This window comes from Neurospora crassa, linkage group VII, assembly GCF_000182925.2.
Source record: "Neurospora crassa OR74A linkage group VII, whole genome shotgun sequence".
Taxonomy (NCBI): domain Eukaryota; kingdom Fungi; phylum Ascomycota; class Sordariomycetes; order Sordariales; family Sordariaceae; genus Neurospora; species Neurospora crassa.
Window position 1 is genome coordinate 243292 of NC_026507.1, and position 24153 is coordinate 267444.

Genomic DNA, 24153 nt, shown 5'->3' on the forward strand with positions numbered 1-24153 from the left:
TTAGCGGAACTGTTGGCGGGTCAAGAGGTTGGCGAATGTTCATGCGTTAATGGCGTGGAGGTCTTGACGATGACCGGTGAGAACTGTAGAGCACAGAGGTTAGTAAGTAGTTCAACACCAGGCAGGGTGAAAGAGACGGCCAGAGTGTGACCTACCAGACCTGATGGGGATTGATGAGGGTGAAAGTGACCTACACCGACCAGCTGAGGTAGGTAGATAGATGCCCGGGTAATTTAGCACCAGCTTGTGCCAGGTGCAAGAGAGTTGAACGACTGAAGACCGACCTGAGTGGAAGGTCTCTCACACTGTGTCGGGGGAAGAAGGTGTCAAGTAAAGCGACAGTAATAATGTGAGAGATGTTGTTCGCCCAAGAAGTCAAAGGGTAGAAGGCCAGTGTATATTGTGGTCTCTCGTACGGTACCTAGTTGAAGAGAAGGAAGCCTGGATTGACTTCAAGGAGCCCTGAGGGAAGGAGGGATTGGCGAAGCTCCAAGGTACCTAGATTTGTATGTAGTTCGTACGGACAGGCCGATCGTAATCCGGTCCGTTGTCTGAAGAGAATGAGAAGAAGTGTTAAGGCCAGCCAACGAAGGATCAGAGGATGGGAACTTGCTTACTTCTTTCTACCTCTGGTCAGGGTGGACAGAGCGAGAGATTTCGATCAGAATGTCACCAGGTTGAATTTTTGTGACGGGCAGCGTGACCAAGGAGAGTCCTTTACAGAAATAGAAAAAGAAGAGGATACCTCGACTTCTGGGAAGGAAGGAAGATCTGCGAAGTCCCAAGGTTGTCTTGGTGTAGTGTTGTCTGAAGTAAGATTCACAAGATGTTGTGTTCCATGGAGGATGAAGATAAAAGAAGAAAACCTGAGCTGGATGAAGGGGACTCGAAGGCCTTTTATATAGGTACATCCTGGAACAGTTAGTCGTCGCTTCAGGTTGACATAGGTTAACTGTCCTCTCTGTTCGTTTCAGTTTGCTTTCGATCGCAGATTCCGTATGCTCTGCCGCTGAGGGAGATGACGCAACAGCGCAACTTTTTCCCAGAAGGAAGTGGAAAGCATGCATCTCATCGATCGTTTAGTGTACATATGCATAGCAAGTGAAATTTCCCGCATGTCATTTCCATGACGCTCTGGGGTTTCATGTCAGGCTTGAAGTGTGTTTATGTCCTTGAACCTTTTGCTGCTGCTATATATGTGTAGTCGGAGGATTGACAGACGAGGCATAAATAAGTCCCAGTGTTGCCTCCTTGCCTGTATTTAATGACAGCTCTTCAAGACTGAGCTACGAAAGGGACAAAGGATCAGGTAGCCAACATAAAGCTGCTCATCACACATGATGTCCTTGGCCTGGCAATAACCCCCGAGAAGCAGGCAGGAAAAGAGAGCCTGTAACAGCGGAGTGATCAAGGATTCACACAAGCCAAATCAGGACCATTTTGTAAACAATGTGGGCTTGCTTACAAGATTGCCGTCAGATTTGACTTGTTTCCAAAAGGACACGTTTTCCATTCTGTGACGAGTGACGGAATCGATAGCGATTAAGAAATGCTGGGTTTTCCTGAATGGATCGGCGAGTTCTATGCATAAAGTTCATGACTTATTTAAGTGAAAGAATAGTCGCACCAGGAATGAGAGAGGTTTTACTCTTTTCTTCTTTCCTTGGCTTCTCTCTTTTGAATATCTCTACTTACTTGTAAAGTTCATGTTCCTCGTGATATCTCAAACCCTAAATTTTGCTGTATTCCCTCTAGAGAAGTACCTCTAAGTATATGGAAAAGACACCGACAACGAAACAAGCGAGCTAAGCTTCCTGCGAGGCACGGCAACTTGGACTGACCGGCTTAGTCGTATCTATGAGCTCACGGCTGTCACGCTTTGGAAGCTTCAAGGAAAATCGGATCATTAGACCCGAGAGATCTCCTCCAGAACTCACGATGATGGGGTGTATCAGATCCAGAAACCAAGGGAAAACTTGGAAGATCTTGGAGAGACGATGTAGGCTAGCCCGCAGGTTGGCAACTGGACAGCATCACATCTGCAAACCAAGGTAAGTGGGAAGATGCTGCCATCCACAACCCCAACGTGAGAAAACCATGTTGATGCGCACTCCAGGCAAGAACTTGCCAGAAGAGAACGTGGCCAAAACTCACATCAGGGCGTAGGCGCATGCCGAGGCAGACGGACGTGAAAGACACTGACACTGTGTCCTCCGTCGACGCCAGGGGGGCGAGGTGGATGGCCATCTTGCTTACCAGACAGCTGCGGGCAACGACGAAATACGAGGCAGGACCGCTTGGTTTACCTTGTACCAGTCACATCCGCATCTGACGAGCCAAGATCAGTCTGCATTATCGCGCCATCTGATTCCAGCAGCAGTGCTTCTGAGCTCTGAAGCAGTGTGTGGGTGGCGCCTGGGCCGTTGGCAGGTGGGTGCATGCTGGGCTCCAGCTGTTGCGAGGGTATCAAGAGAGGAGGGTCTGTGCCGCCCCTCCTACCGGAGCTGACGAGGGCAGCAGCCTCAGGTACCGCAACCTTACGAGAAGCTGTCAGGGCAAGCCAAGGATGATGCTTCAACCCGGGCCTCACTTTCTCTCCATCGCCACGGAACGAAGGGCCCGATGACCCACAGAAGCTCCGCCTTGTGGGCAGCTTCATGCCGTCAAAACCATGGCAGGGACCCAAAGGGAAGCGAAGCAGAAGTCGCCGAGTGGAGAAAGGGAAGAGGAAGACAAAGGCCTGAAGGACTTTCTACAGCGGTCATCTGGAGCGTGTAGGAGGCGCCTAGCCAGTACTCGTCAGGAGTTGAAGCAACCGTGACGCCCCCCGAAAGAGAACTAAGGCCAGGGGATGTTACGAGCTGACGATGCTAAACAGCAGAATACCTACCCCAATTTTCCCCAATTTTCCCCAATTTCCCCAAATTCCATGAAAGATATGCCCCTCAGCGTGTAAGCGTACGGTAAATACGCAAATTTCGAGCCTACGTTGGTCCGTTTCCTGTAACACCCCCCCACCCTTTCATGTCCCGACGAGTTGGCGAACAACGCTTTCCTGTTGAACTAAAGCCTACGGCCCCCATCGTTCAAGCGCACAGACACCCATCTGTTCGTACTGCTTTCCTTCTTCCTGCGGGCAAGCACGCCGCCAAGTTGGCAGGTTCAGCAAGCAAACAAGTTCTCCTCGGGGAAGAGCTACCCTTCAGCTCTGTGCGCGGCAAGCTGTCAACACAAGGCATGAACGGCGGAAGAACACCTGGAATTCACCAAGCCCTGACACAGACAGCTACTGTCTTCTAGTCAATGGATGGTGCCCACTCAGAGCAAAGGAGCCATCGAAACGGCCATACCTGAGAACAGAGAGGGAAGCAAAACACCCGAAAGAGCCCCCATAGCTGTCGCTGTGAGTACTGTAGAAGGCCTATATTCACCCGCTCGTCGTCCCAAAGGGAGGCGGAACGACGCGAGAAAGCCCTGTCTTTTCTGTCGGCTTCCATTCATTCAGCAGTGCACCTCCTCCCTTTAACCCAGAAACATTGAGCTGACAATCACAAGTGAAGACAGGCAGAAGACGAAACAAAGAAAATGACGATCGTTCAGCTACTGTAGTGGCACTTTCGCTTCGACAAGTTCGCTCATCATTCTTTCCCACTGCCGGACAGCCCGGGAAGGAAGTAACCAACGGGCACGACGATTGGTTCTGGGAAGTAGCGATGCTTCAGGTACTACGCGCTCACAAAGATTGGATACGGCCAGTCTGTCAACTAGGGGTACATCGGCATCTCAGCAATCGGACGTTCCTTCTAATTCTTTCTTTTGGCTAGTTAGGCCAGTTTTCCCCCAATTCCCGTCCAGCTGCGCCCGACAAGATACCTCTAGGCTTCTGCGCTGAGATAACTGTCAGTCACTTCTACCTTGGCCTTCGAGTAGCTGGCTACCTAAGATGGGGCCATCGCTACGAGGGAGAGTTTCTTCATTTTACACTGAAAGGGTTCTCGAGACAGCGGGAATCGGAAAGTTCCGAGCATGGTGCTCTCATCATCAGATCATTGAAGGCACGTGGCGTGGCCGGGGATGAAGTCGGTCGTCTTTGATCTAGATTGGAAACAACCAGGGTCGTGGCCGAGCCGTCAGGGCTGACAATACGGTACCTTCTCTGGCCCGAGAGTTGATTTCCAACTGAAGACATGACTGAAGGCCGCCGGGGGGGACCTGGGGCACTGGGGCACTTGGGGGTCTGCACCCCCGTTCCACTTGCATCCACTGCGTCTCGTCCAGCCAATAGGATTATTGGTCTTACACGGACCGTAAGGTAAGGTCCGGTAAAGTATTCCCGGCATGCTGCGCCGGATGTTTTTTTGGTATCCGCCGTACAAAAATGTAAGTATAGGGAAGTATTGGTACTTGTGAGCGGTGGTGCGGCCCTAGACTGTAGGTACGTACCCTACGGTAAGGCTACCTACCTTTCGTCGAAACTTGGGTACCCTCTACCCGTTGGGGAGGGGCTCAGGTTTCTTGTCGCGTTTCCCCAACTCTTGCTCCCCAGCAGGAAGGCCCGCTACGTTGCGGCGACAGGAGGGAGTTGCGATGATGGACCCACTTACGACTACACCCGCATCGCCGCGAGGCAAGTACCACCGATCGATGCTAACCCACACCCGCTCTTTGAGAAAGGAAGCAAAACAGCAAAACGGACCCAGGATCATTTGGGCAGTTGTTGGAAAGACCAAAGCGACGTAAAAATGCTGCTACAACAAAAAATATGGTAGTTCAACGGTGAGTGTCCTGCGGTGATGTACTTCCCCACTTCGAAACCGGGCGACGGGACCAGAGACAGCGCCAACTCTGACACCTAGAATTTGGCGCGGGAAAGCTGTCTCTGGTACCGACGATGGCCGAAATGAAGGGCGGAATTGTGACTTGTAGTGAGCAAGAACAACTCGCATCCATTTCGTAAACAGGGTAGGTACCTCCACATGCATCAACTCATCGATGCCCTGGCATTCCCTCATCATTCACGTGAGATAGGGCAGGGCTTCATGGCCCACAAGGTCAGACGAGATGATCATGAATGGTCTTTAATAATCCAAGGGGAAAATCTTTGAGTGCACGCTGAGCCCTCGCCGGGTGTCGCGTCTGTGGCGACACCTCTTGGCGCGTCGCTCAAATAACCCACCCACTGCACAGAGGCAGGCAAAAGCGGCGGTGCTGACCAGATATGAGTGTGCAAAGATGATCTCAAAGTGCATCTGCATCCGTGTACTCATGCATAAGTGCATGTAAAAAATAAAAATAAAAAATTACACTCGCCGTCACTTCCAGGTTGTTGCGTACCACAAGTGCTGCCCCCCCCCCCCCCCCCCCCCAATATGAAAACAAGAATAAAAATAAAAATAAAAATAAAAATAGAGAGTAAGAAGACGACCTTAGTTCTGCCAAACCTGGTCATTACTACAGTCCTTTACAGCGAACATTGGCGCGATAGACAGATACGTTTCTGAGCGCTCTTGAAAGTATATAACCACATGTTGGGCAGCAGAAGACTGGAACGCCGGTATGGCCGTCCCTCCGCAACGGCGGCCGCCCGTACAGCGTGTCCAGTGTTTTCCATCCTGGCATCTCTGGACACATGTCACACAAGAATATTTGTGAGTGAATTGGGAATAGCTGGCCGGTCCGCGGTCGGTCGGTCGGTCGGCATAGTGGGTGCTTATATCCATGTTTTGTGGCCTGGCCAGAACGGGCAGGTCCCGCACTCCTTCAGGTAGGTAGGTAAAGCAGCCATCAATCGATAAAGCCCGGTGAATTCAGTTAATTAGGTAGTACCTACTGCCCGGGCGACGGGATCCAACATTGCGTTCAACTGCCCGTCGCCGGAAGTGGAAGTGCTACTTATGGGGCTTGACCTGTCCGTACCAAGACAAAGTACTTGTACTTGAGAGGTGGCAAGCTTCCTTACATAGTACACGTGCTCTCGCTGTCTTCCACAACCTCGCCCCCCCCCCCCCCCCCCTTCTCCCACCTATCTCCCCTTAGGGCGTGTTCGTTACCACAGTAAAAAGTTAGGAGGGATATTGCATTACTGTGCAGATTCTACTGCATAGGACAGCTGCACTCCTGCAATATTAAGGCACGCTAAGACCTTTTACCTTATTGAGCTATGTTCGGTATATATAACCAATACCCCCCCCCCCCCCCCCCCCCCCCCCCCAGTGGTCCGAATCATCTTTTCAATTCTTCCCTTCTACAACCACCACAGTATATACACTGTGTAAATACTGTGTAGTCCAAATAGTAGCTTTCAATTGGGAATAGCCTTATTTACCGTCTTTAGGAATTTTTTTTTTTTTTTCTTTTTTTAAGCTTTGCGACGGTAACCCCTTATATTATAGGGGTGAAGCGCTATAGGTGGTTCTCAATTACGTTCCTTACTGCACTACGGCTCAAAATTGAGCTGTAGTACAGTAAGGAAATCGGTTAAGAATTAAGGAGATTCTAACCCTCTGATTGGTCAAATCGACGATTTGGAGAAAGTGCAGGTGGTTGCAGGTGGTTGCAGCGACCTGTATGAAAATTAACTATTTTTACTGCGATTTACCGAACACTACGCAGTTCAGTAAGCCAGTATGCTTACTACGACCCGAACCCTGCAAATCTAAATACCCTCTAACTTTTTACTACGGTAACGAACACGCCCTTAAAGTTTTCTAGTTAGGTACCTACTAGGTAGTTAGGGCCAGACCTTTCAGTACATACATACCTATACAGGACGACGACTGCAGCTGCCCTGGGATGGAAGCAAAGAACTTGCTACCTACCTACCTAGAGGTACCTAACAATGGAATCTGATGAGAAGAGATATCGTCAGACAGAAAACCTCTTTGGTCTGGGTGAAATATCGCTGTCGACTTTCGTACCTAGAGATCGAGAAATCAGAAAAAAAAGAAAATCGAGATTTTTATCACGCGTACTTACGCGTAGGAAAAAATCGCAGGATACATGTACCTAGGTACCTACCTTCGGATCAATTTCCCCAATAGAAAAACCGTGTAAATGTACAAGTACCTGTACCTGTACCTGTACTCTCATGCGGCTTGTGTTTGTTTAATGTGACATGAATGGTAGTTACTAGAGGCACAGTGAAATCGAACTATTTCCATGTACCAGAAACCGGGAAGAGACTGGGTAAACGGGGGCGTATGCCCACCTACATCATATCTGCCAGGATCTTCTCCCGGGGGGTGCAGAGCTGCTTCCTTAGCTACGGGACACTTATCAATCTCTAGGTACCTACTCAAAGCTGCATTCCATTTCCTGAGTGCCTGGAATTGCTGGTAGGTTTTTACAAGTGCGCCAGTGGCCAGGACATTGTCACGAGAGTCGGTGGTGGTCCATTTATGTAGAGGTAGTGTTGTGAACAGTGATGAATTGGATTCGATGGAAGCCCGCACCGACGAGCACAACCCGCCGTCCTAAGCTACAGGTATCCGATCCTGCTGTAAGCATCCCAAGCAAACCAGACTCTTACCCCCAAAAAGCCCCGTTCTGCCCGCCTCTCCGAATCCTTCCTATTCCCTTCGGGTTCGGGGGTGTCATCGTCGTCGTTGTTGCCATCGTCGCCGTAGTCGTCGTTGTGCTGCTCTCCGGGCATCCTCTGAGGGTTGTGGCGGCGGCGGCACCATCATAGCGGCCTCCAATGATGTGCCCATTGGGACCTCGGGTTCCTGCGGGGCCGTCTCTCTGGAAGGAGAGGACGGGGTAGTGGGCGGAGAAGGTGTCTGCTGAGACACCTCCTGGTTGGACCCCGGTGAAGGGCTGGGACTCGGGGCCCGGCTGTCCCTGTCCGCTGCATCCGCTGCCACTCCGCTCGAAGTCGGAGTGGGGGCCCCGGAGCGGTCCAGGTTACCGGGAGGTGTGTGAGGACCTTCACCAGCCATGTTGTCGAGCTATAATGGAATGTCAAGGTCAATGTTGTACTCGACAAAGAAGCGCGAGGGAGGTATCAATAGGATGAAAGACACATACATGGCAAAGGCTTCAAGGCTTCTTTGCGGGTACCTTGCAGGAAGGTGGAAACTGAATGATTCAGTTAATCGGGGCTTGAGAGGTTTGAGTCATGTTAGCATGCGTAGCATGGCATGAATGTTATTGACAGCAATGTCCACGAGAGATGCTTACATGTACTAAGAGTGAGTACAATGAGATCAACAAGGTAAGTGCGTGGTAGGTAAGGTGCACGCAGGGATGGATGTCGAACCCAAAACCGCCAGGAAACGAGGTTTGAAGCTTGGAACGAAGAGCGGGCAGGCAATTATGCCTCTGATGAAAGAACCAAAAGCAAGTGAGCTTGGGTGGAAGGGATACCCCTAACACCTTTGATTTGGCACACAATGGCAGTGACTAACGGCGCTCAGTAGTCGGATGTTTGAGCTTGAGTTTCTGAGAATTATTGTGCCCTGATGGTCGAGAGCCCCATTTTATAAGTTTTTCTCAAAGCCGTTGGAAGAAAAATAACAAACCCAAACACCTTGTTTCTGCAGCGATTCAAACCAGTCCAGGTTTCCTGTACCAATGTCAGTTGAAATGGACATATTGGTAAGCAGCTGTTCTGACAACACGGGCCGCACGTATGTAACACAAATGCACACGACCCTGGAAACTTTGATCATGACCTTGCACAGCTTTGACTTGGCGGCATTCTTTCTGTCTGTAGTGCAGACGGGATGCTCTTCTGCCCCTAACCCAAAGGCTTTCTGCCACCAAGGAAAGGCACACGGTACTGTAATGCTGTCGAAAGAATGCATCCCTTTAAACATGAATCGGGCTTGTGGATACTGATATAGTCTTTTCTTGTGTCCTGATTGTCCGTAGGCACATAGGCGCAGACAGGCCAAGGGAATTTTGGATAGATCCCTGGTGAAGCTCTCGGAACACACCTAAAATTCCAGCTCGGTTTGCCTGAACCTCCATGTCGAGAGATGGCCCTAGGTAGATACGCAAAAGTGTCCGAGTCGTCTTCTGCTTTGCGTTCTTCCCCCTGTGTCTCGTTGTCTCCTTCAAGGCGGCAGTACTCCAACACCGCCCAGTGAAATGTGAGAAGCCTACTATCAACCGTAGCCGGCGACAGATTCGAGCGTCATGAATGAAACGTGAGCTTGCTCCAATTAGAGTTATTTCCCTCATCCGCTCCAAGAAAATGACTTCATACTTCTTAGGCCGCAGGTGATAGGTGGTAGCTGGCACAACTTGGTTTGGTGGTGAAAATAGGCTGGTAAATTGATGCCCTCAAACCCGACTCATGGTGCGCAACACCAGCGACACGATGCGCGCAGCAAAGCAGGGAGATGGTGCATGAGAAATTTTGTCGAACGATGTTTGAGTCAAGGTGATTTCACGTGCTGGTTTGCTGACGAATCTTTATTGGTGTTGGAAAGCAACTTGGCACTGAAGCTGGAGCCGGGAAGCCCTAAAGTCCATTCGGGGAGTCGAGAGACAAACACCCCAAAAGGAAAAAAAAAAGGGAAAAAAAGAAGAGAAAAAAAAAGAAGAAAAAAAAAAGAAACGAAGACGGAACACCTGACAGGAAGCCCATCGCAAGAGGTCCTTGCTGGAATTGGTAGAGGGGCGCACAGTTGTTGTTGTTGTTGTTGTTGTTGTTGTTGTTGTTGTTGTTGTTGTTGTTGTTGTTGTTGTTGTTGTTGTTGTTGTTGTTGTTGTTGTTGTTGTTGTTGTTGTTGTTGTTGTTGTTGTTGTTATTTCGCTGTAAGGGTGGTCTCCGAGATTTGCCCGCTAAACTATGATGCAACTACTGGAGACCAGCCCCTACATCTCCCACTACCGCTGGAGCTCATCGCCCCATGAGGTGCCGACATGGAGCAATGTATAGCTGGAGAGCTCCAGGACGTAACTGTTGTCTGTTTTCTGAAGTGGTACCGTTTGTCTCGCAAGTTTAGATTCGGCGTCGTGCAGAAGACGCAGGGTTCAACATTGCCAAACTGCTTTTGGCGCCCGTCAAAGAGCGTATACGGGTTTGTCGGACACACACCGTCAACCCTACATGTCAGAAGTCCCATTTTGTAGAATGATGCGCTTTTGTTCTGTTTCAAAGTTGCGAGCTGGACTTTCGGGGGCTCAAGGAGTCAAAACCGGAATGTCGCGTTTATTACTTTGGATACGACGTTAAGCTCGAGGTATCAAAATCTTCGGTTCCAGCTCGTACGGGAGTCAGTCTGAGATGTTCGATTCACAGCCCCGAAGCTTCACATGACACAGTCCTGATTGGCCTCGGTTAGTACATTATAGCAGTGTTAATTGGGGAACGGAAGAGGGGGGTGGCCTCAAACATACATGTTCTTCCACCTTGCGGGGAGGTGTTGGGAGGAAAACGAATAACACACAAGAGAGTGTCCGGTTCGCCAGTGGAGATGAAGGCATGGTGCAGGAAAGCTCCGACCAAGAATTCGAGACCTACTTATGTTCCCTAACAATGAGACTGGGGCACTTGACCTGCCTGCTGCCTGCCCGCAGATGAACATTTCAAGGTCTGCCCGTCTCGAGTTCTTCGTTAAAATGCCCGTGTACGTAACTACCTAGGCGGCACTCATGTGAATTTGGCAGGAGCTCATGAGACGCCGAAGATCGTGAAGATGTCACGTCTGGGTGACACTTGACGGAAAATGGAAGAATGGGGTGGTTACTGCCTTCCTTCCATGCTTGGCGGTGGTTCTCCTTCCTTGAGGTTCTTTCCTTCCCCACATCCACCGCATCCATGTTATGAGCTTCAAACATATGTATTCTGGTCACATATACCTACGGAGGAAGCCGTGACTGGTCATTTCCTGTGAAAATTATTCCTAGAAGAGGTACTTTCTTGAAAGGTACGACACATGCCTGAGTGAGTCGCGGCTAACCTAAAGCGCCCGCAAAGTACTCTACCAGAGCTGGTACATCAAGGCCATTACCAAGACTGGACCTGGAAGATGTATCCGTGATCGTCAAACTCGAGCACAAAAATCAGGATGGATCAACATCAGGCTACCCAGTGTCACTAGTATCAACATGCCAAGGCGTCTGTCAAATGCCCTGAGAATGATCCGGCTTACTGTCAATGTCCTGATTCTCGACGTTATTGGAAGACAATTTCAACTAACTACCCACTCCTCTCAGCTATTTACCATAAGAATTACTGCGCAGAGGGCAGGATACTCTATTATTCCACGAGCGGCTGTGCATACAAACTGATCCATCTCTCTGTCTCTCTCTCTCTCTCTCTCTCCTCTTCTTTTTATTATTTTCATTTTCTTATTTTTATTTTCTTCTTAGCACGAACCACACACAGCGGCAGGTTAACCAAAAGACAAAATCTAATTGTCAATTCGATAGTCAAAGACAAGTCGTTCCACTCGGGCTCGGCCGCGGACATCAAATCATTATGACAGTCACCCTGATATCGACCCATTACGCTTCTTCGCAATTCGTAACATAGGTGAAGTAATCAGCATCATCATTCCGATATGGTCAAAGCTCCCGCCTTGCATGAAACGAGTTGAGGGATGGAGGGACGCGCTCTCTCTATCTCCACCCGAGATGTTCTCCTCACAGATGCCATGTCCATTTGGAGTCGAAAGGCGGGAGCAAATGTACCCGTGTGTGATTACGGGATGAACGTTGCATTCAATTACTGCGGTGTCAGCAGCACATCGATTCAGGCTCAATTGAATATTGAATGATGGTTCAATTGGACCATGGATGGACTAGAGCCGAAGCAAGTAGTTATACCACTCTGTCATCGTCTACTACAGCTTTTAAAGCGACAACTCCCACGTCCCGATCGCGCTTCAAGTCCTTCTTGGAGATCCAGCGCGCAAATACCAATCATAGCAACACCCGACTCCAACACCCAGTAGCCCAACATGATGGAGCACGAACTCGCAGAACTCAAAAAGCAGGTACTCACCTTGCAAAAAGAAATTTCGCGCGTCTCCGGTAAGCACCCAACTATCATTTACCCGCATCGCATTTCCACTTCCTAATAAACAAACATCCAGACGAAGCCGAAATCCGCAAAACCCACCACAAATACGGCTACTACCTCGACAAATGCCTCTACAACGAAGTAGTCGACCTCTTCTCCAACCGCCCCGACACCTTCGTCGAGTTCCTTGGCTCGCGCTACCTCGGCAAAGCCGGCGTCGAGCGTCTCTACAAGAAACGCTTCGCCGAGACCTTCGTCGCCGGCCGCAACGGTCCCATCCACGGCTTTCTGCTCGACCACATAATGATGCAAGACATCGTCGACGTCTCCCCCTCAGGCGACCACGCCTGGTGCCGCATGCGTGCCCTGATGCAGGCCGGCACTCATCACTCTATCGAGAAAGACCTGCCGCTGGGCCACAGACAGTGGTGGGAAGGTGGTCTGTACGAGAATGAGTATGTGAAGGAAGACGGGGTGTGGAAGCTTTGGAGGTATAGGTACTTTCCGTTTTGGCATGCGGATTTCGAAGCCGGGTGGAGCAAAACCAGGCCGAATTATGTGCCGTGGCCGACGAAGACGTTTCCGGAGGATCCCACGGGTCCGGACGAGATTCTCGAGAGAAAGATGTTGTGGCCGGATACGAGGGTGGTGCCGTTTCATTATCCGCATCCCGTCACCGGGAAGAGGATCAATATTGATGATTTGAGAGCGCCCAGGTACGGAAAAGGGGTGCAGGAGGGATGTGAAGAGCCTTTAGTATTGGAGTTGCCAGGTGGGAGCAAGTGGGAGGGGGCAGAGGAGCGGGAGAGTCGGAAGTGGGAAAGGGTGTTGCCTGAGTTGGTGCAGGACAAGGCGGAAAAGTGAGTGGTGCGGTAAAGGGGTGGGTTCCGTCGGTCTAAGGTCAGTTTTCGTTCCGTCATTCGGGTATTGCCGCAAGTCCACTCATGGGAGGCGTCGAGTGAAGGAAACACTTTTCAAAATTTCTCACGGGATTAGGTCCAGACCCCCGCAAGCATGCAACTGTCGGCGTGTATCAATGCAGTGCAGTGCAATGTTTGTCATGATGGCTTTGGTGGGGAACCCCCGGCCTACATGTATCTTCTATGCCCCAGGTATTCCTGCATACTACAATACCTGCTGCATGCCTGGTATTGACACATGGCTGGTATTGACACATGTCAGCGCCGTTGCTGTACTTGGGGTCTTGTCAAACTTGGTGATGCTGGCCCGCACGCAATGTAGATTTCAGGCAGTGACTTGGAAAACCGCAACAAAAGTTTCCCGATCAATCTTGGAGCTGGAATTACCAGCCTAGTCAAGGCCTGGGTTTGGTTTGACCTGTCGTCGTTCCTGTGAAGATTCGTCGCGGGTTGATAGCCTTGTAACAAATCGCGAGAAGTCATACCACAAGACAAGATGTGAGCTGTGAGATTTCATGGGAGTTTCCGTCACGACATCGTTGGTTGGTAGGTAGTACTATGGCCGTTCCAGTCGAGATCCGCCATTGATCTCTCCCTTCCATTTCCGCACTGTGTCAGGACACTTGCTCATCAATTCGGCCATCACGGTCAAAGAAACTCCAAAGTATCTTCAATGAATCTCCTGACATCTATTGTACTTTGAAGTCAAAGTTTTGGATGTATTTGCTCCACGCAGGTTGGATCATTGTCGAGTGTCCGGCCATCCTTCTGGCTCTTGTTCCCCTCTCTGAGCCCTCCGCCCCGCACTTGCCCGCACCTGAACATCCATCTTCCTTATTACCCGGCAACCACCAAACCACCAACCACGGTTCAGTGAACCATCGGAATGAAATCCTGGGACGGAAATTATTTTCATTTGTTGCGCATATGAGACCGACACTAGTTCCCATTCCCAATTGTAGTTCCCTTTGTCGAAAGTTCTTGCCGAGCACAGAAGGGTACGATGCCCCGTTCGTCCCTTCATTCAAGGAGTTACTTTGTTTACATACCCTAATAGAAACAGGACTAGTTGGCATTAACCCCGAGCCGTGAAGAAATAAAAAATAAAAGGAAAAAAAAGAGAAAAAAAAACATCCCAAGGCGGTCGACGAAGTTGACGACAGTCACAGCGTCACCAGCTGTTCAACGCCTTCATCTTAACACATATTCCCAACGTACGCCGAAAAGCAACCCCGCTGTAAGCATGAAGAAACCATCATGGAACTGAAGCAACCAAATCAAGTGAAAAGCACTTGCAAATGCCTTCAAGCTTCAAGCCACAGTCCCATCTACTGACACCCCAGATTTCCATTCCACCCTCACCCCCATACGATGAGCACGCGTGATCACCTACCTGGGTAGGCAATCTCCCTCCCTGCGTTGGCACTCCGCCCCCACCTTTCGCCCACATATCAGCACAATATCATAACAAGTACCTACCAAATTTCACTTCCCATTTCACACACCATATCCAAATGTACACATCAGCATTGTAATCCCAAGCCCACATCCCCGCCCCTCACAACTTGGCCCTCGAGAACTTGTCCTCCTCCCTCGCCTGCTTACTCACCCTCTTCCACATCCTCTTCCGCAAATCATGCCCCTCCATAAACGCTCTAAACCACTCCGGTCTAAACCTAGGCAACTTCCTCCCCAGGCCCCTCGCCGTCTCGCCCTCCCCTGCCAATCTCCTCAACGTCTCAAAGTACTCCTCAAACTCGGGATATATCAAACTGAACTTGGGCCCATCGCCCTTCTCCTTGATCCTCTCCTCCTCCCACTCCTGCATCTCCTTTAGCGTCGGCACCATCTGCGCGCGACCAGCCAGTATCCTCGCCGCATACACCGCTTGCCACTCAAACACCTTGAAAGTCAGCCCAGCGCCGACGGCGCCGACAAATAAGAGGGACGGATCCTTTTGCCAGACGACATGTTGGTAGAGGTCCGGGACGCGGTTGTTGCGCACGGGTAGCACCTGCGACAAGAAGGGGAGAGTCCAGGTGTACCCCGTGCCGAAAATGATGTGGTCCACGTTGGGGATGCATGTGCCGTCCACGAGATAAACGGTGCGGGTCTTGGGACATACCCTAGAAATAGACGGGTGGTTCTCGATGCGCGGATGCTTGAATGCCTCGTCGCCAAAGTATCCGTTGAATGTGTGTCCTACAGTAATGGCGTGCACGGGAACCTGGGCGGTGCGCGAGTGGGCGAGGTCGTAGGCGATGTCGGCGGCGGAGACGGAGGCGCCTACTATTACTACTTTCTGCGCGTGTCGTGGTGTCAGTCAGTTTTACCGATCAAAGCGAGATATCGAAGGGGATGTGTACAACGAACCTTATCCAAGTAAAGATCCCTCCCCCGGAACTGTTTACTATGAAGTACACTTCCCGGCCTCTGCCTCTCAAACGCCTCGAGACCTTCCACCGCAGGAATCCACGGCACCCAGTAATGACCACTAGCCACCACCACGGCATCGAACCACTCCGCCCACCAATAATCTTCTTGTTGTTCGCCTTCCTTGCGCAGCGTCACCTTCCACTCGTCGCCGACCTTTTCCACTTTCTCGACCGTCGTGGAATACGATACCAAGTCCTGATACCCGTTACGGTTCACTAGCCCTGCAATGTACCCCCGCACGCTCTTCCAGTGGCGGAACGGCGTGTCGGGACCGTGCAAGGCAATGGACAACTCGCTCTTTTGCGAGGGAAAGGGTTCCTGGCTAAACTCCATAGGGAGGGCATCGACGTTGGTTTCTAGGTAAGGATAGACGGAGGATTCGGTAAAGCGCTGTTGGTCTAGTTTGGGCGTGAATGCGGGGAGGGCGCCCTGCGGGATGGGAAGTGGTGGGTCGGCGGTGCGGTTGGAGAGGGAGGTGAAGTCGGTAAGCGGTTGAGGGCGGTTGTTGTTGTTGTTGTTGTTGTCGCCGATCCTTTTTTTTGGATGATAGTGGGCTTAGTGAGATGGATAGTACTTGGAGGAGGTGTGGAAGGAGGGACGGGTGTGAGCAAGACTCACCAGCATCCTCCTGGTCCTTCTCGTCTCTCAAACACGCGGATGAGATCGAATGTCCTTTCCTGGGCGAGGGCATCAATGGTGATGGCGCCGGCTGGGCCCGCGCCGATGACGGCTACCCTCTTGATGGGCCTTTTTGTCTGTTGCTGTTGTTGTGTTGTCCTGGACATGATGTTGACTGTTGTGTGTATGTGAGACTGAGACGAAAAAATGGACCGGGACATTGGGACAGACGAGATAAGACAAAGTGGTCGGCACTCGTACCCGTCTACGGCTATTTCTCACTGTCGTCGGATTTATCCCAACACGCTGCATGCAGATACAGCACAGGATATATTAGCCTAGATTTCGGGGTAATAAATCACCGAATTGAGTGAAATTTTGCTATCGGATCTTAGCCGAGTTAGTAGCCTCCGTAAGCCGGGATTAGCCCTGTTGTTTAGCGGCGGCCGGCAGTAATCCTCACCCGGGGTCCGATAGCGTCGGTTGATACCGTTCCCACACTCAATCGCCTGTGCAGTCTTGGCAAGAGGTGTATGTGCGTACATATACACACACACCGCATTTGACAAATCTAGCCATTTGACATCGCTTTACACGACTCAACTCAATCGTTTAATATCGAAATCTAGCCAAAACTAGTACAAAAAATCAATATTTTAATACTCTACATCGTACAATTATCTATTTTAATATTTATATTATCTTTTAAACCGTTATTAATATAGTATACTACCCTAATACCTACTAGAAGGCATTAATAATAATAATACTAGTAAATAACGAGCATCCTAATAACGTTACTAAAACTATTAATATAAATATAAGGAGTACGTAGAAATATAAACGCACTCTATTGGATATTAGCAAAGTATTTTTACCGTCGTAAGCTTCCTAAAATATTAGAAAACTTCCTATATAGGCGCTTAAAGTACAATATATACTATATTACTCTCTATACTTTATTAATTGTAACTAACATTGTAAAGGAAGTTATAAACCTCTTTATATTAAAACCCAATTTATACCTCAATAAAATCTATACTTTTCTAACCAATAAATATAATATATATATTTCGATCGAGACTGTACAGCGGCACCTTCGATAGGAGAAGTAGAAGAAGAAGCGACTCTATATAAAGGCATTACAATAATCCCCTATACTAATAGCCGAATAAATATTAAAAATCTCTTTATTTACTATAGAAATATTTATATTCTATAACGAATTTAGTATAAACCGAAAGGATAGTACTTATTATATTAATTAAATACCCCGCAACGTTATTACGACAATATTAAACAAGTTCGTACACAATATATAGTATTACCTCCTCCTAATTATTATAGTAAATAAGCTACTTAATATACTAATATTTAAAAGTACAACGGACTTAGCCGGAGTCTAAAATTAGATAGTAAAATACCTACTCCCTAAAATAAATCTATTTCCTAATTACAATAGTATTTTAATAATAAATAATACTAGCTAATACCCCCGTACCGAACTCCAATATACGTACAATTAAAAGGGGGTTCTATTATAGTATTTACCACCGTACTTTTCCGAATTTAACCCCATCGAAGTATACTTTAGTAACTTCAAATAGTAATTTAAAAAGGTATATTATAACAAAGACGGTAACAAAATATTAAACAACGACTTTACTATATTTTTTAAACAATTAGCGTAGAATGTAGGGTATAGAATATAATAGATCTATAGCTATTTTAAAAACGCAAAACTAATAATAAATCGATTTAATAATATTAATAAAGAATATAGCGAACTATATATTAATAAGTTAGTCGAATATAGAGAGACGGATACTATATTTAGGCGGCGGTAGAGAATATAAAAGGGAAAGATAGATTTATATATATTAAATTGAATTATATATTAAAAATACTAGAAATATTAGAAATACCAGAAGTGCCAGAAGTACCAAAAGTACCAGAAATTATATTTATCTATATAATAATACCAAAATACTAGAAATCCCCCTCTTTCGCTATAAATTAACTTATAATATTATTATCGCTCGCTAGGACCGCTAGCAATAGTACTACCCGCTATAGAAGCGAGAATTCTAGTAACGCTATATTTGAGTATAATATTAAATTACAAGTCTAAAATATATACTAATTAATTAAATTATAGTAATAGGGGTTAGAGGGTATATTTACTATAGTTTAACTATATTACTAGTACTACATACTTAATTTTAAGGAAGTCTTTAATACCGTCCCTAAATACCATATAGAAATCGTAACTAAACTCTAACCTCGTAAATTACTCTACTAGCTACTCTCTAAGTACGAATATATCAGGCGGCGCCTCCTTATTCTAAAATTCATTCCTTAAAATAATTAGAACTCTATATACTAATACTACTTTAATTAATAATTCAATATAATAATACTTATAAAACGCTTTAAAGAATTCAGTAATAATCTCTTTAGCCGGCCGATTAAGCGGGGCGGAGGGTAGTAATAACGAACGAAGACTGAAAATTGAAGGTACGGACGGATATAGTATAAATAATTCTTCTACCTCTATTAAGGAATTTTTAATCTCCTCACCCTTATCTTCTTTACCTACTACTAATAATAGTACAATTAATAGTAATACCGGTAACTAAATAAATACTATAATTACTATAGAGATAGGAGGAGGGTTAGTATTAATATACCTAGTAGTAAAAGTCTCGCAATTGGTCGGATACCTATAGAATACAATAATAAAATACTCTAATAACGTATACGAATTAATAGTTACTACTTTACCTAATAGGGGGAAAGCGCCCGCTATATTATAGTTATAGCCGCTAGCAATTACCGAATTAATAATAAAACCGCTAGCGGTATAAAATAATTAAATTTAAAAATATTAAAAGTAAGAAGGGATGTACTAATATAGTAGCGGGTATAATAAATATAGGGGAGGAAGGTATAATTAATATAAACCTCTAAAATCGTCCCTCCTTAACGTAACTTACAATAAACTATTTATAATCTTTATATTAATACTACTATTACTATTATTAATATTATTAATAATATTAATATTAACTAGTAAACTATCACCTCCTCCCCTATATTTACTATTACTATCGCTAATACTAAAAGCGGCTACTACCTTATTACCTAACATATCTCGTACTAATTCAAATAGCGGATTAACTACCGTAACCTTCCCTAGCGATATAGCGCGTACCTACTTACTCATATCTTTAATATTGAAGTTATAATAAATTATACTCCTATTTATAATGTAGTATATCTAATATTCAATAGCTTTATTATAATTCTTATACTTATAATTAAAATTGTACGCTTATACCTATACTAACTCCTAATATATAATACCGTATAGTTTTACCCCTATATACTCCTTTTACTACTAATCTTCCTCTAAATTCTTCTTAACTTCTACTAATATAGTATTTATTATAACGCACTTAAACTTCTTAATACCGGCTAAAATCTATAACCTTTGTAATAACAATATATTAACTGCTTATAGGGTTAGAATAACAAAAAGATTAATTAAACTATAAAAGGGGGTAGGAATAGAAGGTATACTACTATAAGAAGATAGGGTAATAGGGATTTTACTAGCGGGCGGGTTAATTAACCGAAATTTAAATAATATAGTAAAATAGTAGTACTAACCAATATAATAGAAATACAACTTTATAACAATCTTATATTTAATATTATTATATTCGTTATAAAAATCCTTCCTAGGAATAGTTTTATTATATATAATAACCTAGGCGCAACGGTTATTATAAATAGTAGCGATATATATAACGTTATATAAAGAAACTAACTACTTTATCCCTACAATTATATTATTACTAATAATATTTTCTATATAACTTTACTATATATATAGGATTTTACTAAGCAATATCGTCCTAAACCGCTACTTATAGAACTTACTATTATTTTACTTGATTTTAATTTCTCTAAATAAATTATATTCTTCAACAGTAGGTAATTTAGTACGGCTAATAGTAATATATAAACCAACTATATTAAATTAAACTTATATCGAATTAAAGTATTTAAAACACAATAGCAGCGGTACTATAGTAACCGGCTTACAGGCAATGTAAGACTAAACCGGTAGCGCCGAAGCAATTAATTTAATTAAGGAGGCTACTTTATTATTATCGTTACCTAATAAATAAAATAAAGTATTAAAAGCCTACTTCTTAGGAATAAGGCGGACGGGGAACTATTATTCAACCTTATTGTCGTCGCTAGAATCCTCTTTACTACCAGAAATCTCAATAGGTATCGTAGACTTAAGGAGGGACAACGGCGGTTCTAGGACTAAAATTAGAACTAATTCTAGTATAGTAGCCTTCCCCTTCTTAATAGCAGTCTTTTTAACGGCGGTTTTAATAGGAGCAGCCTTCTTCTTAAGTAGAGCAATCTTAAGGATAATTTTAATAAACTATTCGGTTTTATAATTCTTTTTTCTAGGGCGGAATAAAGCGCGTTATAGAATTATTAAATTAGGATCTTCCTAATCTTAATCTTTATTAAAGTAAATTACTAGCGCGCCGCTTTAAATATAGGATCGCTTTATACTAGTAGGTTTTAAATTAAAGATTGTTTTAGGAAGTATTATTACAATAGATTTAATTAATTACTAGTGTTGTAATTACTTTGTACGTTGAAATAGCTTCAAATTAATATAGAAATTATTGTGAAATGATGAATTTTGACGAAGTTGTACAATACAGAAGTGCGGTGTGTGTGTGTGCACGCACACACACCTCTTGCCAAGACTGCACAGGCGATTGAGTGTGGGAACGGCTCAGCTCGGGTTGGCGCTGATTGTGTTATATTACGCCATCCTAACGGCCGATACATCATCGCCAGGTTGGAGATATCGCCAATCCAAGCAACATACTTGGCCTGGGTGGTGATGCTTGCTTTAGGAAGGTATCATTCAGATTTATCAAGAAAGCACCAGTCGTTCATTGAGTTGCTTACAGGCTACCAACAGCCTGTGTAAGTGATGTCCGTAATGTCTTCCGCGATGTTTCATGCTGTCAGTATGCATGTTCCCCTTCTTCAAGATAAAACCTGCCCTACCCACTAGACCGTTCTGGATCTCCTGAATGTCTTTCACCAATCCTGTCGTTGTCAGGTTAGAAACAATTGGAAGAGATCTCGTCCAGTATACCAAGAATATACCTTTATGTACCGATATGGCAAGTAAATTAGCACTAGAATAAATTGTCTCTTCCCTTTTTCGATTCGCAATTTTCCCTCCCACTTTTCTTCTCCTTGCTCGAGAGAATTGGGAAGTGATCATATACATTTTTATTTGACACAAGAGTTGGGAGACATCTAAAACCGATGAACCTGTCTACGCAATTATTCCTCAGTACCAGCCAGTAGAAGACACCCAAAGAGAAGATTACATCCTCCAATCCTACCTAAATACTGCACCCAATCCTTCCAACCTCTTTTCACACACCAGACACTACTAGTATCATGACAAGATCACGCCAACCCAACCTCCACATTCTTCCCCTTCACACTCTTCCACTCCACCAACAGCGCCCCAAACACGCTCGCCACCGCCATCGCCACAAACACCATAAACACATCCGTCAGCGAATTATTATACGCCCGCGTCACCCCCGGCAACACACTCTTATCCACCGTCTTCTGCACGCTCGTCGCGCCCAACAGCAAGATCTTCTCCGGATCCCCGAACCCCGGCGCCAGCTCGCCCACATACTGCACCAGCTTATTCGTAAACACGTTTTGCGCAATACTCACAAACAGCGCGCCGCCCAGCGTCTGCACAAACACCATCAGCGCCGTACCGACCGAGACATCCTTCATCTCCAGCACGGTTTGCACCGCCATGAGACTCTGCTGGAGCCCCATCCCCAGCCCAGCGCCGACGAGGATCTGGTACCCGATCCATTTGCCAGAGCTGGTGTCGGGTTCAAAGGTGGTCAGCAGACCGTAGCCAATGCTGGACACGACCGAACAGAGAATCATGAAGGGGGCGTAGTAGCCTAGATAGGAGACGAGCGCGCCGGCGACGACGGACAGGATTACCGTCGCGAGAAGCATGGGGAGGTTCATGATGCCTGATTTGACGGCTGTCGCGCCCTTGACGGCCTGGAACCAGATGGGCAGATAATAAACGGAGCCCATAAAGGCGGCGCCCAGGCAAAAGGTGAAGAGGGCGGATGCCCAGACGGAGCGCTGCTTGATGATGCGGGGAGGGACGGTGCCCTCGTCTTGCATCTTGAATTGGATGGCGATGAAGGCGGTGATCAGGACGGCAAAGAGCACAAAGAGGAAAATGATGCGCCAGTTGTTCCATTTGTAGGTGGTGCCGCCCCATTGCAGCGCGAGCAGCAGGCAGATGATGGCAGGCATGAATACCGCAGTGCCAAAGGGGTCGAATTTCATTATGGTCTTGGCCCACGTCTCCTCTTGGGGTCTCTCGCGGTTCGGGTCGGGGAAGAAGAAGCCGATGACGGCCATGGTGATGCCGCCGATGGGGAGGTTGATGTAGAAACACCAGCGCCAGGTGACTTGGTCTGTGAAGGCGCCGCCGAGAAGCGGGCCGGAGACGGACGCGATGCCGTACATGGAGCCGATGAAGCCGGTGTATACGGGTCGCTTTTCGAGGGGCACGGCGTAGGCGAGAATGATCAGCGCGCCCGAGAAGATGCCGGCTGAACCAATGCCGGCGATGGCGCGCCCGATAATGAGGGTCTTGGAGGTGTTGGCGACGCCGCAAATCAGGGAGCCGAGCTCGAAGATGAAGATGGCGATCAAAAAGACCCATTTGAGGGAAAAGAAGGTGTAGAAGCGCCCGAACAGAAGTTGGAGCGCCGCGGTGGTGAGGAGGTAGGCTAGGCATAGTCTGTTAGTAACTGTCACTATCAGGGAATGAGAGAAAAGAGGACTTACCACTTCCATACCAACCCACATCCGGCAAACTGTGAAACTGATCGGTAATTTTGGGAATAGCTGTCGCAATAATGGAGTTATCTGCTTCCTGTCAGTCTCTCGCGCGTTACTTCGGAGCATCAGAACAAAGTGGAAAAACTCACCGAGGGCCATCAAGAAAACACTCAAACACAACGCTATCGTGATCAATCCCAGCTTCAGGCCGGTCGGGTACTCAACTCCATCCTCCCGTATCGTGCTAGCGTGACTCTTGTGCGTAGCATTAGACCTTTGCTGGCTTAACGTAGGTGGGTGTTGCTTTTCTGGATCCGTCGAGTCGATTGTCCGTCCGCCGTCTGTGTCGGAGAGAACATCGTTATTGTTGGTGTTGTTGTAGCCACGCGCATCTTCACTTTCTGCTATTGTTGGCGCTCTTGATTCGGTGTCGCCGAGGGCTGGAGGGACTGCTAGGTTGCCGCTTTTGGCACCGTCCTTTTTTGACCTGGCCATGTTGGCGGGTTAAGGTGTCTTCTGTCGTGGTTTCCTTCCACAAAGACAAGAAGGGTAAGCGGAGTTCGTCTGGACCGGGAGGGTTAGTGAACCGATGAAGCTTATACAAGACGAGGGAAAAGGTGATCCAAATAGAGAGAGCCAAAGGACAGGAAAGCAAGTGAGTCCCAGGACAAAGGATGGTGGTGATATACACGTCAAACCCATCAAGCCACCAAGCCCCCCTTCGTTACTATTGGGTAATTCCCGGGCTGAGACCCGTCAATGTGCTGTACTTCGGAGATATCTTACCAGCCAGCCAAGCGGGAATGTGAGCGAGGTGTCAATTGAAGTACCCTGCTGTCAACCTGTCAGAATAGAATTAGGGAGCGCCTCGTCGAGTCATGGCATGGAAGCCTGAGAAGGAAATCGCGGGAACGTAGCACTCCGAACAAGGTAGGTAGAGGTATCCAGCCCAACTCGACTAGCGACAATGCAAGTAGGGACGGTTCCGTCGTATCATGCCACGCGGCGTATGGTGACTTGGGGTACAAAACATGCACGATTGCTTGTTACCGGCGTTTTGGTCGTTTGCGGTGCGCTTGGACTGTGTGCATTTAGTAGTATTTCCCACGATTGTGTTCTGTTTGGCGTTGTTACCTGCATCTAGTACCTCTACATTAGTTGTGTTTGCTAGGCCGCCACGGGTGCAGCCATTGGATCATTTCAAACAGTCACGTATCGTAAGGGAACGTATAATTCATCTTGCCGCGC

At 47.0% G+C, this 24153-nt stretch overlaps 4 protein-coding genes across 5 annotated transcripts; 1 reads left to right on the plus strand and 3 right to left on the minus strand.

Moving 5' to 3' along the window:
• Positions 1 to 7477: 7477 nt before the first annotated feature.
• Positions 7478 to 7937, minus strand: NCU09453 (hypothetical protein; the record flags this gene model as incomplete). Its single annotated transcript, XM_953005.3, has 2 exons — positions 7478 to 7654; positions 7716 to 7937. 2 exons carry the CDS (start codon positions 7935 to 7937, stop codon positions 7478 to 7480), a joined length of 399 nt encoding a protein of 132 aa, XP_958098.3.
• Positions 7938 to 11912: 3975 nt separating this feature from the next.
• NCU09455 (hypothetical protein) lies at positions 11913 to 12838 on the plus strand (the record flags this gene model as incomplete). The annotated part of the gene is made up of 2 exons (XM_953007.1): positions 11913 to 11985; positions 12048 to 12838. The coding sequence occupies 2 exons, from the start codon at positions 11913 to 11915 to the stop codon at positions 12836 to 12838; spliced, it is 864 nt and encodes a 287-aa protein (XP_958100.1).
• Positions 12839 to 14444: 1606 nt separating this feature from the next.
• On the minus strand, positions 14445 to 16115 carry NCU09456 (dimethylaniline monooxygenase; the record flags this gene model as incomplete). Its single annotated transcript, XM_953008.2, has 3 exons — positions 14445 to 15196; positions 15268 to 15862; positions 15949 to 16115. 3 exons carry the CDS (start codon positions 16113 to 16115, stop codon positions 14453 to 14455), a joined length of 1506 nt encoding a protein of 501 aa, XP_958101.1. The 3' UTR covers positions 14445 to 14452.
• A 5153-nt stretch (positions 16116 to 21268) lies between these two features.
• NCU09458 lies at positions 21269 to 24021 on the minus strand. Of its 2 annotated transcripts, XM_011396997.1 has the most exons (4): positions 23692 to 24021; positions 23055 to 23469; positions 22912 to 22992; positions 21269 to 22853 (listed from the first exon to the last, which is right to left on the minus strand). In XM_011396997.1, exons 2-4 carry the CDS (start codon positions 23398 to 23400, stop codon positions 21475 to 21477), a joined length of 1806 nt encoding a protein of 601 aa, XP_011395299.1. In that variant the 5' UTR covers positions 23401 to 23469; positions 23692 to 24021; the 3' UTR covers positions 21269 to 21474. The 2 variants fall into 2 exon arrangements, with proteins under 2 accessions (XP_011395299.1, XP_011395298.1); XM_011396996.1 differs by having other exon boundaries at positions 23055 to 24004.
• Positions 24022 to 24153: the final 132 nt, after the last annotated feature.